Source organism: Ixodes scapularis, unplaced genomic scaffold (assembly GCF_016920785.2).
Source record: "Ixodes scapularis isolate PalLabHiFi unplaced genomic scaffold, ASM1692078v2 PGA_scaffold6__148_contigs__length_123643588, whole genome shotgun sequence".
Classification (NCBI taxonomy): Eukaryota; Metazoa; Arthropoda; class Arachnida; order Ixodida; family Ixodidae; genus Ixodes; species Ixodes scapularis.
Genome location: NW_024609881.1, coordinates 75,599,002 through 75,616,033, shown reverse-complemented (window position 1 = coordinate 75,616,033; position 17,032 = coordinate 75,599,002). Strand labels below are relative to the sequence as shown.

At 46.6% G+C, this 17,032-nt stretch overlaps 1 protein-coding gene across 1 annotated transcript in view; it reads right to left on the bottom strand.

Annotated features, from left to right (window-relative positions):
• LOC120849885 (cytochrome P450 3A43) overlaps nucleotides 1-3,409 on the bottom strand; it is a 92,205-nt gene extending 88,796 nt beyond the window's left edge. The window contains exons 1-3 of the mRNA XM_040222159.1: nucleotides 3,335-3,409; nucleotides 1,243-1,368; nucleotides 105-354 (exon numbers count right to left, since the gene is read on the bottom strand). Of these exons, the coding sequence (XP_040078093.1) occupies nucleotides 105-354; nucleotides 1,243-1,368; nucleotides 3,335-3,409 (451 nt within the window). The remainder of the gene's footprint in view (nucleotides 1-104; nucleotides 355-1,242; nucleotides 1,369-3,334) is intronic.
• Nucleotides 3,410-17,032: the final 13,623 nt, after the last annotated feature.

Below are 17,032 nucleotides of genomic sequence, written 5' to 3'. Positions count from 1 at the left end.
TTTACTATTTTTCAGTAACGTGTACAAGTCTGGTTTCATCTCAGCTGTCCGTGACTGTGGCGGGTTTTTAAGAGAGAGAGAGAGAAAAGAAAACGAATGCGTACTTGAAAGCAAGTGCAGGAGTCCTCCCTGGAAGACCCTGATGTTCGCTAGCGTGAGCTTCTTGACGCTGTCCCGGACATCCCTTCCAGTCTTGTCTCGCTCGTCCATCCTGAAGCTTAATCCCGTCCGAAGCATCGTATTCGCCGCAAAGGTCCTGCACACGGCTATGGTGTTGATGGGCACGTCTTGAGTGCACGCCGTATCGAGGACTTCCAAGAATTCGTCCGTGCAGTGCTCCAAGAGGTGCGACATCTGTAAGGAAAGCATAATACCCTGTCGACTGATTTCTTGAGATTTGTTACGACTAGTGAACGCATTGGCAATCTCGCGCCATATATGAGGTGGCCACGACACTGCACTTCACTGGGGCGAAGGTTTTGCAGTGTTTACGGGATCAAATGTACGTACTATTTATGAGAAACGGTAGTTTATAAGAATGTCGAAAGTTTTTCGAGTCAAATAAAAAAGAATGGTGCGCGAGAGAAAAGGAAATATACGGAAATGCCAAATGTTACACGGCTACCCCATAGATGGCGTCAGCGTGTTATTTCGTCGTAAGATGTTTTAAGAGGTTTTATGGTCATAAGCTGACGCAAGTGCGTGAACCAGCCTTAGTTGGTGTTCACACAGAAGCCCAATCCGTTTAGTGAGTTCACGGCCAGAACTTTACTCAGGAGACAAATAGACATATTGCTAAATTGCCCAAACAACAAGGAGAACGCAGAGAATGTAGGTCTATGAGCCGAAAGTACTGACGTCTGCAGCAGTAACTGTTCCAAAGGAAAAGGAAACAAATGATGCCTTGCGCGCGCGTTCACCAACGCCTTATTTTGGTTATTGACTTCGAACTTTTTTATACGGGGAAGGCGAGCGTGTGTGGCCCGGAGACTTACATTCCTAGCATTCTCCTTGATGCTACGGTAATTTAGCACTAGGGGTATTCACTGAACGCCATATTTGAGGGCGCTGTTTAGAGCGCATACTCAGAACGAGCTCACATTAGTAGGACACTAAGACCGGCAAGCTTGATGGTGCGGAATTCAAGTTGCAAAAGAACTGTGGAAGCTCGCCGTCAGCACGTTCTCAGCAGTTGAGCACAGGGTTATGGCCGCCAGTAAATACTTCCTATAGGTCTATTACCTTTCTTAGGTAGATGGAATTGTATGTTTTGGTGCACACTCCACGGATGGTCCGCCATCTCTGAACCGAAGCGTTGAAGATGTGGAACTTTCGGAAAGGGTGATGAAGAGAAAGCATGGACATGATCTGAAAAAAATAAAGGTTACTTTAAAAGATGTTCTGAGACCTTCGGCTTTCTTACCAGCTAATGTCGTAGTCTTACAGACTACAGATACAAAAATGCTGTGCATAAGTCTAACCACTCCAAGGTAGCACGCCAGAGAAATGCCCAACTTGGGCAAAGGTCTGGCAAACGTAAGGGCCCAACTTTGGCTCAGTTAGGTTTTCCACCATGGCGTTCATCAGTGCCAAAGTACGTTGCCTAACTATAGCACAAGTTGGGCGATACTAGGGCGTGCCAAAGTTTGGCTCTTCTCTGGTGCGCCAAAGGAGTGCCGAAGTAGTGCCATACTTGAGCCATAACTGCCAAAGCGACGCCGAATTTAGATATTTTAGACTTGCCAAGTTTGGGCTTCAACTGGTCAGCTACAGTTCTGCCAAAGTAAGTGCCAGACTTGAGCCATAACTACCAAGGCAACTTCTAATTTTAGTATTTCGGACATGCCAAGTTTAGCCTTTCTCTGGTCCGCCACAGTTGTTCCAAGGTCAGTGCCAGACTTGAACCATAACTGCCAAAGCAACGCCTAATTTTGGTATTTCGGACATGCCAAGTTTAGCCTTTCTCTGGTCCGCCACAGTTGTGCCAAAGTAAGTGCCAGACTTGAGCCGATCTGTTCAAGAGGAGGCAGATAAGGCAGTGGGACGGGGGAATCCCAGCCCTTCTGTTTCGTTCCCCCTTTCCCTCCTTTTGAACTGGTTGGCATACACTCTCTCCCCTGTAGCTGTAGCTGTACTGCGTGGTTAGCTGAGGCTTGGAATGTCACCTTTGTTTACGGGGGAATTGAAAGAATATGAGAGAAAAGTGTGCCTAGGTTATTGCTCTCAAAAGTTTCAAAACAACCTTTAAGAAATCGTCGCTTCCAAGTGTGATGCGGGAGCGGCGCCACGGAGCCCCGGTTGTTTCCGCTTTTTGGTATCGCTAACATTTGACAGTACTCAATCACAATGCAAGACACGTACAGAGCCAAGCTCGCTTTTGCAATGTGCCGCCTACTAATTATAGCTGGTGAGGAGACGTGCGCACATCAGCCTCGCGCAGCGCTAGCTCGATGGCAGCACTTTTAACGTCCAACCAGTCTCACGGCGCGTCCCGGTATTGGCGTGTGTACCTACGCGCGAGTACAGTACCCGGCATGATTTGCGTTTACAAAGCCTGGTCCAGCCGTGGAAAAACATTCAGCCCACCTTTGGACTGAAAAAATCAAGACAAAACCCAAAATAAAAAAATGGCCAGTCGTATAAATTTTTACTTTTATTTAATTAAGATGAAGACCACCCGCGTACATCAAACACCTCATCAGCCGAACTCCAAGGCAATAAGCCTAGTTCTGGCACTTGTTTGGTGACTTTGCCCCGTAGCTGCCAGATGACAGCCAAACTATCGGGAAGCGAAGCCTAACTTTGGTACTTGTTTGGCGACTTGGGCCGAAAGATGCCAGATGTAAGCTAAACTACAAGGCAGTAAGCCTACCTCTGGCACATATGTTGCGATTTCGGCTTGAAGGTTCCAGATGACAGCCGAACTATGAAAAAGTGAAGCCTAACTTTGACATTTGTTTGGCGATTTTGGCCCAATAATGCCAAATATCAGCCAAACTACCGGCAGTAAGCCTAACTCTGGCATTTGTTAGGCGATTTAGGACCAAAGATGCCAGATGACAGCCGAACTACCAGGCAGTGAAGCCTAAGTTTGGCACTTGTTTGGCGAATTAGGGCCAAAATACCCAAACCGTTACCAAGCGAGGTCAGGTTTGGCTCAACTTTGGCCTCTGTGGGCTTTTAAATGCCCTAAGCTCCTTGACAAAAGCCAAATTTCGGCCCAGAACCCTGTGCTGCCTGGGCGCCCTCCTTTTTTGAAGAGCTGTCAATCAATAGTGGCTAACAATATGAGTGATGAAAATAGTGAAGCGTCCACAACGGGAAACCTCCTTACCCCACGGGCACTGCAGTCTTTAAACTTGGCGATTTGAATTTGTTTAATAGCGTCGAGGTCCTTGATCAGCACCATGGGTACTCTTCCATTGTAAAATCTAAAAAAAACGCCAGAAGCAAAAAAAGTAAAAAATAAATAAAGATTGATTTTAAAAGTTTTTTTAAGACTTGGTTCATAATGGGGTTCCCGGTTTTCGGCATATACCGAATAAAGTCGGAAAGCAAACCCCCAGCCGGGCTGTGTTCCCAGTCACCAAAATGTTAAACTGCATAGATAAAGATGTTCTGCCCGTCAGCTTGGGTTTTTTCTTGTTCAGGAAGAACGTACATTCGTAATTTTTTAAACATGAAATGCTTTTTGACGGAACCCCCAATCTCAAGATTTGGCCCATCCGTCCGTCCGTTTGAGCATTCCCCGCTAATTATAGCGGGGAAATTGACGCCAGATGACCTAAATACCAAATCAGTTTCCCAGTTAAATATAGCGGGGAAATGAACGTAACGTGATCGAAAAACTCGCTCAGTTCACCTGCTAAGTGTGGCAGGGAAATGTATGTCACGTTACCTGGCATAACGTGACCTATGCATAAATTAAAATTTCCTAGTAAATTTAGTGAAAATATTGTTAAAAAAATGTCTGAATATTGGATTCTAAGCAGTCTTAAACGATTGCTCTTTGCATAATACATTTGATTAATTATGGGACTTCGGAGATAAAGGTCTCTGATAATATTTTGTTTTTTTTCGAAATTGATAAAACCACCTTGATGGTTTATTTTCGAAATCCAATGGTACTTACCGATACCACAGAGTTCTACTTAGAAACTATAATATCGTTCAGATTTTGTGAAGTTCGTAAACAGAGTTGCCTGGAATGTATATCCATTGTACACACGTACCTGGCTCTAATACCACTGATCGAAAGACGAAAATCGCTATTAGGTGGACGCAATATTTTTTAATGCAATAACCGCACGTTTAACTGCGCGATCTGTGGGCTTGCAACTGGGAAGAGGCCTGCTGTAATTTTATAAATAATAGTGAGAGCGTTCACATACCCTACGACAGATCCGTACTTCTGGGTCCATTGTCTGAATGTTACCACAATTCCCTAAAGGTAAAATAAAAATAAAAATCAAGCTTCAATATTTCCTTATAGCAAACAATGTGATATAGAGTGCATTCCCTTCGTCCCTTCTTTCGTTGATTTTTTTTTCTTTGGTTGTACCTTCTATACTCAAGATGCGTAAGTTGGAGCCTCATGGCGTGAAGTACGATAAGCAAAACACGAAGCAATATCTTGTTACAAACTTAATAAACGTTAAAGAAATATTCAGTTCACAGGTGTGACTTAAGAATGAATAATTAGTTTGCATTAAAAATCTCACTGGCAGTTGTTCTGGAGCGTCATCTCAGCTTCAGTAGGTCCATATTTAATACATAAAATGCATTTGCGTTTCAAAGAAGTTCAGTTGTCATAATGCAGGTACCAAATGTACAGCGCGGGAGAAAAGACAGTTTTACACGAAGGGGAAAAAACAGACGAGTGATGACTTTCAGTGAGCGTTTATTGGAGGAAAGAACCCGAAAATGGAAATGCAACAGTCAAACATTTTTGATCTACACAAGAAGGCGATGGTATTTAGGGACACATTTTGATTAGAGCGAAGTGTCGTTACTTTTTTTAGTAGGCGCTGTAAACAATGCCTGTTTTAGGGTCGGCTTCCAAGTCTACAGTGCCACGAAATGTTAGACAGTTTTCGCAAAAGCCAACCGTTGATAAAGTGATAGCCCTGGCAAAATCTAGTCTTTGGAAAAGCCAGTCTTTGCAAAATTCACAACCACTGCACAAGCCCCAGCTTTTGAAAAAGACGCCTGAAAGAACTGCAGCTTTTGCAAAAACCACAGTCTTTAAAAAGAAAGTCTTTACAAAATCTACAGTTTTTGCAAAATGCATAGTCTTTGTAAAATACAGAGTCTTCGCAAAAACCACAGCCTTTGCCAAACCCACCGTCTTTGTCATACCCGCGGCAATTGCAAAAGCTGCCGTCTCTGCAAAATCCATGTAAAGAAGCCACAGTTTTGCACAAAAAACAAAAACGAAGAAGAAACATTGATCTTCTCCAAACACCACGGTCTTTACAAACGCTATATACAAAATCCAGTCTTTGAACGAGCCTCAGTTTTTACAAAAGTCACAATCTTTGCAACAGAGTCAGGAAATCAAACCACCCAGCCCCTCTGAGTAGTCCTACATGCTGCATTTGCTGCGCCAGCTGGTCTGCGCCAGCGGAGTTACGATGACTTTTGCAGTTATAGTTGCCCTGTGATCCTGCTTTTGCAAATTCTTTGGTGTCCCAGTTGTGGGGACCCTCTCCCTGGCTCCTCCGCTCTCCGTGACCTTGCCGGTCCCCGCCGCAGTTCTGTCGGGCGCTCCTTCGTTCCCCGTGACCTTCCCGTTTCCCGTCGCCGTCCTGTCGCGGAACGTCCGAGCTCTCCGGGAGGAACGGGGCAAGCGCCCCCTCACCCAGCGCTGACGTCGGAGGATCGGCTCGCAGCAAGGTTCCCGATTGGACGGTCGGCGGGACAAGGACTTGGGAAGGTCTTTAAGAGGGGAACGGAGACAAAGGAAGAGGGCTTGGGCGGCCGACTAGACAAGGGACCGGTCATGGAGGCGAGCTCGGACGGCGCCGGACGCTGGCGCAGGGAGTGCGGGCACTACGTCGAGTGGCGGACTCGACGAGCGGGCCGGACAGCGACCCTGGACGACGATGTCCCCATGACGCGGTGTGGACGACCACCGCTGGGACTCGGAGAAGCTGCTGTGGCAGCGGACTTCCCCCCGGCCTCGCTGATGACCGTCCCCCGATCCCGAAACCCCCCAAGGCAATGAGTGAGTGAATAGACCCTTTTGCCGAGAGCGAAGCATTGAAGTGTCATATTCATCCGGAGACAGGGTCTGAGGGAATCGGAGCTAGAAGAAGCCTGCACAGTATTGAAAGAAGCGCGTAATCGCGTAACCACATAAATTTCAAACTTACCTAGACGAAAACAAAATATATATATAAGCCGAAGACACCGTGTTTTTCGGCATTAGAGTCATGCAAAACCTATAGTCGGGATGGCACGTTATGTTGCACTTTGTCTTCCGAGCTCAGGAATTCTCGCGAATAAGCACTCAGGTATGCGCATAACGTGGTGTACATTTACCGTTTTCCGGCTGTAACAGGAGGGCTGACACATATAAAAATATTTCCAAGAATTACTAGTTGCGAGTCAGTGCTACCTTCATTCGCTTCTTTTTCAATTGCTCTATACGCCTTTTATTGTGCTGCTCATTTTTGTTTCCCTAGAGGCATGAACACTTGCCAAAAAAGATTTTAACCGACTCGTACTCCGCTTCCTATGAAGTTCCACCATAGCCAACACCACGATCCGATAAACTCAGTCTAGCAACGTCTAAAGTGCATCGTCACGGCGTTCCTTGTCCCACGCTAAGCAAATCCCACGCTGAAAGAAAAAGCGCGGTATCGCTGTGTATTCAAAGTGCTTAATTGGATTAGTGTGGAAAAGCAAACGCACAAAGATACAAGGAGCGCAAGTTCGTCTGCTTCCTTTGAAGGTTTGAAGGGGTTGTCTGGTGATGCCAGAAAGCCGAGCCCTGATATGCTCTGACTGGAAGGGTAGTAAAAAGCCCTCAAGGCAGCTTGCTTCGAGTTCTACTTACCGTCCTTCCAATCAGAGCCAATCAGAGCTCGGCGTTCTGACGTCACCACACGACCCCTGCAGAAAAAGCAGACAAACTTGCTCTCCAAGCACCGTGAGAATGCAATTGTGGAGGTGCTTGATTTGTCTAAATGGATCTTAGCGTCGTTGGTTGTGGTCGGACCTAAAAACTAGGGAAGAGGAAGACACGAGACGGACTTCAGAACGCCGAGCTCTGGTTGGGATGATTAGTGGGTAGGCCTCAAGCTAACGCTACCTTTCTCTCCACTCTACTCGCCGAACGCGTTCGAATGCGAGAGGCAAACGCTGGACGCCCCCGTTCCGAGTTATCACTCGCTGCGGTGGAGGCGAAGGCAGCTAGTTTTTGGTCTACCCACGAATCATTCCAACAAGAGCTCGGCGTTCTGCTGACCTCTCCGCCCGCTCTTGTCTCCTTTTCTCCCTCAGTTTTTCGGAGCATAGTAAATATTAAAAAAAAAACAAAAAAAAAAAAACGAGAACCGTCATTGAAAAAAAATAAAAAAATTAGGTGGGTCTCTAGACAATCGGTCTTCGCAATCAATCGTACCTTCTCCAGTAGTTCGGGCAAATTTCCGCTGATAATGTTTGGTGGTGGTCCAGGAATTCCAAGAGTCTCGAAGAGCGAGAACTTTCGTTTCCGCCACCTGAGTTTGATAAAAAAACAAAAACAAAATATTCATAATGAAACAGCAATAACAACAACAACAATGTGGTAAGGTCATGCTACCTTCCGCAATAGAAACAACCGTCACCCTTAAGAGTGTGCAGAAGGTGTACATCCATATAGCGTTCTCCGTTGAGTCCACGGGTGCGCATTCTGTGAGCACCGAATATCTACTGCATCCTCTATTGAGACGTACGCCACCATGGAAGCCGCACTAACCTATTTCTATTTGCGGCGGGCACGGCACCCGTGTGGGCATGTGAGGTGCACGGCGGCACACCCAAATAATCGACGGGTTAGCTTACTGTTCCATAAGGCGGCTCCCAATAGGAAAAATGGTTTGGTTTCTGTTATCGGTGCCTGGGCGTCTTCGTGAAAAAAAACCTTGCCGTGTGGGTTTTCCAGCGCAGAGAGTTATTATGATGTACGCTAGGGGTTCAACTGTGGCTAGTGTCTACGGAATTTCCGTGATGCAAACTGAAGCAGACAGCAACCATTCTGATGCTCCTGTGCATTCTTATAGAAAAACAAGAGTGAATTTTGTCTCTTCGGCGGAGACTAATGTGAACCCCTCTTTTTAGTGCGTCGTACCGAATAGTTTGTAGCTTTATAATCTTTGTAAAAGTGTAATTGGTTGAATTACTGTGTGTTTATTTATCAGAGAACCATGCTAAACTTTTTAATATATCAGGACCAAACATATGTTCCACAGCAGGTGTGTAGAAACATGGGACGACTTTAAGCGCAAAAAAAAATGTGGCAAGTTGCTACGCAATTGTTCTGCATGCGTGAAACATTCTAGAATCATAAACGTTTAGTAATAGTCAGAGTTTCACGTACGTAACACAATATCCTTGAAAGTTGTTCCTAGAATAAAGCGAAACTACCTGGCGATAAACACGGCGACCTTCCAGAGCCTTCAATACCCTGGGGCTCCTCTCCCCCAGTGAGCAGAGGCGGTGGAGCTCCTCCTCGCCTATCCCTCTGGTCACGTGACCTCCCCCGTTAACCAATCGGCATCGAGCTTTGCTGCCACGCTTCTCGGGCTTCACTTATCAGGATTCACGACATTCCGAGCACCTAGCCAAAGAGAGTTTCACGTTAATAATTTTCAAGGAAGGTATCGTGTGTTTAAGGTTTGCAGCGTTCAGATGACGCTTATATATTGCTAATATGTCAGTTCTATGAATACGACCCCGTCGAGCATTTTTAAGTAGAGTTAGAAGCATGAAAAACGTAAAGAACGAAGTACGTAGGCTTTGAAAGGTGTTTGTGTTTGTGTGTGTGTCCGTGTGCGTGTGTGTGTGCGTGTGCGTGCGTGTACGTTTGTGTTTCCTATCCCGAGCAGCTTTCACCGGGCGTCTATTTTCTGGCACTTCATATTTTTTTTTTTTAATTTCGAGCGTGCGGATGGTGTTTTTGACGCAATACAACCACCTTCTCACATATGCCATGAACGGAGAGGATAAAGCAATACCTAAATATTGCAAATTTGACTTTAATTACTTGCCTTTCACTTTACTTTGATCGTCTTAAGCACACTGGGCTAGTGATCTAGGGTTAATACGTAGTTCTTGCCGTCTCTCTTGGTTTGCTAAATGTCCTTCGTTCGTTTGGCACGAAAATCCCCTCTGCAGGAAAGCGCCGACGCCGTGTTTGCGCTAAAATTGTTCGACAGTGCGCATATGCATATATAAAGCAGCTTTAGCACTGTACTTAATGCCATAAATTCCAAAAACAAAAATACTGTAACTAAACAATATTTTCAAATACGTGATTGACAATCGCTTCAAGCTATGTAGTACGTATATTATTGCGTTGTCGTAATACTTGCTCTTATAATCAACCACTTGAAGCGAAAAGAAAATTAATCCGCTTTCCCCCATACGAATGCATTACCAGAAGTCACTTTTAGATTGGTTTTTGTCTGCTTCATTTCGCAACAGCACACTAGCACCGGCTGAACCTTGTGTACATTATAATAATTATATGGTCCATCGTTGCAACATAAGTGTTACGAGTTCGCGGGGGGACATTCCCTGACTGAATTCGGTGCCGCCTTCATCTCCATGAAGAGCAATTAGGCGAGAAACCTTCGTAAGAATTGAGGGTTGTCCCGTTTAAAAATGCGACAAATGGCAGTGATTCCGGGTGTCATCATCAATAGAATACGTTTTTCTCAATGTCCGAAGTTAGTTTGTTTGAAAGCGACAATGATTGCGAAGGAGCGAAAGGACTGGTTACGATTCGGCACCTATAGAATTGGCGTAACAGCGATACCAGCGCAACGTTGAAAACTAAAGGAAGGGCGCAGGCCAGCTGGTTCAATACTGCCACGGTAAACCAGTAGCCTTGCGTTTTCTGTCCTTTTTTTTCCCTCCCCTGGGTTATCATGTCAGCAACGTTCGATTAGCTTCCGAAAAAGAACAGTTATTTAGAATCCCTGTCATAGGTTCGTGCGACGTACCTTGGAATTGTTTTTAGTACTAGAATATAGCTGAATCATATACCGTGACATATCCATATCAATTGAGAGTATGCTAAACAGTTTATACGTCAGTGAGAATGTCGCAACGTTTGGCGACAAAACATTCTCCTCGCTACAGAAGTCCTTGCAACCAGAGTCGGTTGTAAGGCCGAAACAAAAATATAGCAGATCATGGCTGAAGAAGGCTTGCAATACATTTGATTCGCTGGCCTGAACAATATAGACATTTTCATCTGAGTGGTTACCTGACCGGTGGACACAGGGCGCTGACACATGCGGCACCATAAGGGGCTTGAATTTAGTTGGTTTCGGTTTCTGCGGGCTCCCGACTGTGTTCGTGTGTTATGTGGTTTTCGCTTAGTTTTGTGATATAAATGTATCCCTTGTGGTACAGAGCCTATGATGCAGCGGTAATGGGTCACCTTGTGAACTATGACGTAGTCACGAGCCTAAATTGTGGACATTTTTAAGAAGCCCTTCATCTAATCTTGTCCTTCGTTCGGTGAGGTTCGGCGGCGAAACGGTTGAAATGATGGTGGGTGAGGATTACGGATGTCATCTAATCTTGTCCTTCGTTCGGTGAGGTTCGGCGGCGAAACGGTTGAAATGATGGTGGGTGAGGATTACGGATGTCTACGGCCCTACTGGACGTTCCCGCTGGTACTAGTTTTCATAAAATTAAACAAAAGAAGGGACTAAAGCATGGAGGCACAGTGAAAAAGCAGGTCGACGAATCGAAGAGAACAGATGAACTTGCAAGTTTAGTGCTCACTGTTCGGTTTTCACCAACATTTTGTGAAAATTGTCGACTGGGAAACTACCCTGTAATAAGGCATAAAACACTAAAAAAAGCGATATTGTCTCCACCGGATTTTAAAAAAAAGTAAGTACTCGTGAGACGTTTTGATGGTCCATCATAGAGGCCAAGTAGAAATTTGTTCATCGATCAGCGCTGCGAAAGTATTCATTAGCAGCATTTCACAGTGTTAATATTAGGAAACTCTTTGTTATACGAACTTTTCCTTACAACGTACTGAAAATACGAGATAAGAGACAAACCCGTAAATTGAAATCTGACGCCTGCCTTTCATATAATTTGTGAAATAAAATTAAATAGCGCGATAGAATTGTCTTCTAGCAAGCTTGGCTCGAGTAAAATGCAAGGCACCACTTCATGAATTTTGGCAGACAGATATATACTTGTTTGAACAGATACGCTTTTTTACTTTCAGCGCCATTAAGAGTGAATTCGGCGTCGACTGCGCTGTGCTCGAGTGATTTTAACGCGGACTGCTTCTTTTCCGCGTTACATGTTGCGTGACTCAGGCGCTTTTCTCAGGTACTCACAACTTGTCTTTGACATGGTCTTCACCAGGGGAGCCAACCCTATGTGTCTAAATAAATAATTTAATTGGATATTTTGAGAAACTTCAATGCCTGCATGACATGAGACCGAGCACAATCTACAGTTTCTTTAAATGAATAAATAAGCAGATCAAGCGAATGTTTATGCCGCCAAAATGATTCCCCTGTATGATCAAAATCAACTGTTTTGCATTGGCTATGAAGGCAGAGCACGATGATTTCTAGAAACACACATATTGACTATTTCCGTTGAATATATACACCTTCTTTAAGTTCATAAATGCGTGACCATGGATATACCTTGCTTATTGCGCTACTAACACTTAGCCACCATTACTTAAAAAAGTTTCCGCCGTCATAAATAACTGGCCTCTCAGGTCACGTCGGTCTTATGCTCCCTTCATACGATCTTAAGGTTATCTAAAGCTATCTTCAGCTAAAGGGCCTTTATGGTCAGCGGCGGTGTAAATAGCGTATAACAGTCATCTAGATACTCCCAATGTGCTCCAGTACTCTATAAAAGAAATGGAGAAAAAAGGTAGCAGCGGTGCGTTTTCCTCTCTTCTACTGACGCGCACCCCAAGTGGACACGAGAAGAAGGGAGGAACGAGACGTTTTTCACTTTCTCCATGCAGACGGGAGAAAATTTCCGCCCTCCCGCCTTCTTCGTTTTCGTTTTCCGAGCGCGTCGCTGGCGTTGTTTAAAGGGAAGCTGAAGCGGTTTTAAACGTGAGAAAAAACACTTCAGCCTAGTTAATTAGACCTCAGCCATCACAAATATCGTAATCATTTGGTCATTTTCTGCGCGGATTAACCGGAAAAGCGCCTTCAAAGTAGCGCTGAAGCCACGCCCTTTCGAAGCAGAGGGAAAGGGGAGAGAGGAGGAAGCCGGTCAACTGACGTCACAAAAGGTCCGGCTGGGGGACCCCGCAGCGGCTGGCCGCTTCCCTCGTGGGTTGCTCTACTCACTTTCCGAGCCGTCGTCGTTTGGCTGCTGCATACCGCTAGCTTTTATCCGTTGACCAGTCAGGCTATTGACTCAATCACCTGTTGTGTTGATTGTTTTCTTGCTTGTTCAGGGGTCTGCGGAATTCTCGTGTGGCACCGAACCAACTGACTCGTGCTGTTGCACGATGCCGTACTCAAGTACACCCTTCTTTGTTCGGAATGTGTTCCGGACGGCGCATATGTCTATAACGCGCGAGCGTGCGGCTTTCTCCGGGGAGCGCTAGACTGGTGGCATTCGTGGAAAGGAAACTAAGCTAGTCACGTGGCGCAACATGGAAAGGCCCGCTCGAGGGGTGGCGTCTCCGCTGGCGCACAGCTGGCGGCGTCTCCGGCGCGCCAGCTGTGCGCCGTGTGACGTCACTGCTCCTCGCGCTTGCGCAGCACAGCTCTTTGGGAGCCACGCGAATACCATACCATTTGCCACGCGAATACCATACCATACCATGCTCAAAGTATTAGTTATTGCTTAGATCTTCACCGAGAAAATGCGTACCTTCAAAGCGACGAGTATAAAAGGCGGAAACTCTGAGCTAGGAAGTAGTAATCAGGTTAATGTGCTGATGTATTGATGTTTGTATGTAACGTGTATATGTATGCGCTCGTTGTACATGTTCAGCTGATGCTTGTGCTACGCGTAATGTATCTGCTTATTTATAATAAAGGTGCTGGAAGCGTAATGGCGGCGTGAGCAAATAAATATATATTTTTAACGCATGAATTTGTCGGTACTTGACGCCACCAAGACTAGCTAAACGTGCAACTACTCTGCTTGACCCTGCCATCTCCTGGCGAGCGATTTAACCTTCTTTGACGCTTTGAAATATTTTCTGGTTGCCTTGCAACAATGAGCCCAGTAGGCTCCCTCGAATCTCTTTTGAGAGCGACTTTTGGTTTCGCGAATGGTTTCCCACTCCTACGTGATACGGTGCTCACGAAGCAATCGTGGCTCAAGGATTTAGCCAAGGTGAGACGTAAAGCGCGCGAAGTACTTGGGTATCTGTTGCCTCCGTTTAACAAGGCAGTCCTGACGACTAGCAGATTGAATGACTTCTTTCGAAACTCAAGTTTCTTTACTTGCGGGGTAAGCTGGCTTCGAAAATAAATAACGTTCGCTCAAAGCCCGTGTTACACTTTTATTTGCTGCTTCTCTGGTCCCGTACAATCGTCATCGTTAAGCCTTATTGAGCTCGATTCGCTCTATTCGGGGGAGCTTTCAGGGACGACGGAGGAGCTTTAAGGGACGAAAATTTTCCACTTTTGAAAGGAACCCTGCAATCATATTTAAGCGTCTGCCCTTTTTGCAGTTTCCACTTCTCTTGGGGTTCGGGCAAGAAAGCGGGCACGGAGGGAGTAACTAAATATCAGTGCGTCATATTTTAACACAGGACGGGCGCGGAAACCTCCTCCAGCTACGGGGGCGACCCACGGTGCCGGAAGCGCGCGAATCATGAGGTCTTTGGTCCTGGGCTTACTACTGGTCAGTGTCGCTAAAAGCTTCTTTTTAGTCTAAATACAAAATATAAGTCGCGCGAACTGTTTCAGTTATTTATGAAAGTAGTTTTTGTTCAGGATTTTAGATTAGAACAGAAACAAATGCAGCTTATAATGTCCGGAAACCAGAAATGACCCGTCGACATACCCGCCACCAAGCGGTAAAAAAGGCGGCGCATACTAGAAAGGGGTAGTGGCATCAGGCACCGACGAGCGGCGAGCGTACAAAGGTCCCGGATGTACGCGGCGACGCTGCGGTCGGTTACAGACTTGAGGACCCGGCCGGTTCCGAGCGTTCCAAAGGCCTCCGGCGCAGGTGTGGCTTGCTGTTTGTTCTTTTGGTGGCGTGGCAGCGCAAAGTGCCTCCCGTTCTTAACTGATCTTTACCCCGTGTCTGCTGTCGTTTCTGGCCAATGGATTGTCATGCCTAATTAGTGTTTAATCGCGCAGCAAATGCAATGGGAGCCACCCTGGCTGCCCGCTTCATGCAGCCTATCCAGAACATGCTTTAGTGGCGCCCTCTCGAGCCGTTGACAAGGAGTGCGGCAACCGTGAGCGCTCGCTGAGGTCACTGCGTCTCCTCTAGTTCACGGCCACTCAAGCGGCCTAAGACGTCATGAAGGAGGCTATTTTTTGCTTGCTTTTGTAATTTTGATTTGCCTATAACTTTTAAAATAAAGCGAGATCGAGAAAAGAAATGTTTCATTAAGTTCTCACGTTCAGTGCGCTCAGGTTCGGTGCCAATTAAAAACCAGTAAAAAAGTCCTTGCAGAGCCTCTTTAAAAGAACATAGGTATCAAAAGCGTCTCTCACTTTACAGAAGACAATTTAGACCATTTTTGTAAGAGTGTAGGCCTCGCCGCTCGAAAATGCGGGCACACGAATTCCTCGATGGCAACACGACTGTTTGATTCCTTTCCTCGCACGTATCCGGTATAATCCGACGGTGCGAATAGTCATGACCTCTTATAAAATAAAGCGCAGAAGTTGGGCCCATAACAACGGAATGCATTTAGGTAGTAGAAATAACTATGGAGACGAAACTTTACAAAGAAAGAGACAAAATTTCGGAAAACGCGACGAAAAATGAAAGAATACAACGCCTCCGCCAAGGCGTGGAGGGGAGAGTGGCGACGATTTGAAGTGTTTGAAGCCACCTTATGGCAGCCGCGTCACATGATTCCAAAACGGCAGCGCCCAATGCGACGAAGGGTGAGAAGGTCTGCATACGGTGTGAAAAATGAGAACAGCTGCACCCCATCGCTTTCGCGGTCAACATCCAACTACAACATCCGGGCGGCGGACACGTGCACCCTGCACCGTCTCCCGGTCCTGGCGACGAGCTTCGGTGGCACCCTCTGATAGTTTCCGGTCCCGACGTCATGACACGGATTTGCCTCGCCGTGATTGGCAGGATGTGCTTTCGCCTCGCCGTGATTGGCAGGATTGGCCTTTGCCTCGCCGTGATTGGTAGATTTGCCTTCGCCTCGCAGTGATTTGCCGGATTTGCCGTTGCCTCACCGTGATTGGCAGGATTGTCTTTGCCTCGCCATGATTGGCAGGATTTGCCTTTGCCTCACCGTGATTGTCAGGATTTCGCCTTTGCCTCGCCGTGATTGGCAGGATTTGCCTTTGCCTCGCCGTGATTGGCAGGACTTGTCTTTGCCACGCCGTGATCGGCAAGATTTACATTTTCCTCACCATCTTTGGCACGATTTGCCTTCGCCTCGCCCTGATTTACAAGAATTGATTTGCCTCGGCGTGATTGACAGGATTTGCCTTTGCTATTGGCAGGATTTGCCCTTGCCTCGACGTGTTTGGCAGGATTTGGCCTTGCCTCGATATGACTGGTAGGATTTGCATTTGCCTCGCCGTGATTGGCAGAATTTTCCTTTGCCTCGCCGTGATTGGCAGGATTTGCCTTTGTCCCGCCGTGATTGGCAGGACTTGTCTTTGCCTCGCCGTGATTGGCAGGATTTGACTTAGCCTCGCCGGAATTAGCAGGACCTTCCCTTGCCACGCCGTGATTGGCAAGATTAACATTTTCCTCACCATGATTGGCACAATTTTCCTTTGCCTTTGCCTCGGCCTGATTGACAAGAATTGACTTGCCTCGGCGTGATTGGCAGGATTTGCCTTTGCTATTGGCAGGATTTGCCCTTGCCTCGCCGTGTTTGGCAGGATTTGGCCTTGCCTCAATATGATTGGTAGGATTTGCATTTGCAACGCCGTGATTGGCAGGACTTTCCTTTGCTTCGCCGTGATTGGCAGGATTTGCCTTTGCCTCGCCGTGATTAGCCGGATTTGTCTTTGCCTCCCCGTGATTGGCAGGATTTGTCTTTACCTCGCCGCGACTAGCAGGACTTGCCCTCTCGACGACGTGATTGGCAAGATTTTTATTTCCCTTACCGTGATTGGTAGGATTTGCTTTTGCCTCGCATGATTAGCAGGATTTGCCTTCGCCTCGCCGTGATTGGCAGAACTTTCCTTTGCCTCGCCGTCATTGGCAGGATTTGCCCTTGCCTCGCCGTGATTGGCAGGATTTGCCTTTGCCTCGCCGTGATTGACAAGATTTGCCTTTGCCTCACCGCGATTGGCAGAATGTTTCTTCGCCTCGCCGTGATTGGCAGGATTTCTTTTGCCTCAAAGTGATTGGCAGGATTTGCCTTTGGCTCGCCGCGATTGGCAGGATTTGCCTTTGCCTCGCCGCGATTAGCAGGACTTGACGTCGCCTCGATGTGATTGGCAGGATTTGCCTTTGCCTTGTGTAACGTAATCATGCCGCGTCCGGTACTGAAGAATAACTGGATAAAGCTTTCCGTTCTTCAGGTGTGGACTATACCCATTTAAGGCTCGTTCACACACTTGTAACCAAGTACGACCGACAGACACGAGACCGGTTTTTAAGCCTCTTGCGACGTTTTAGGACCGGATGC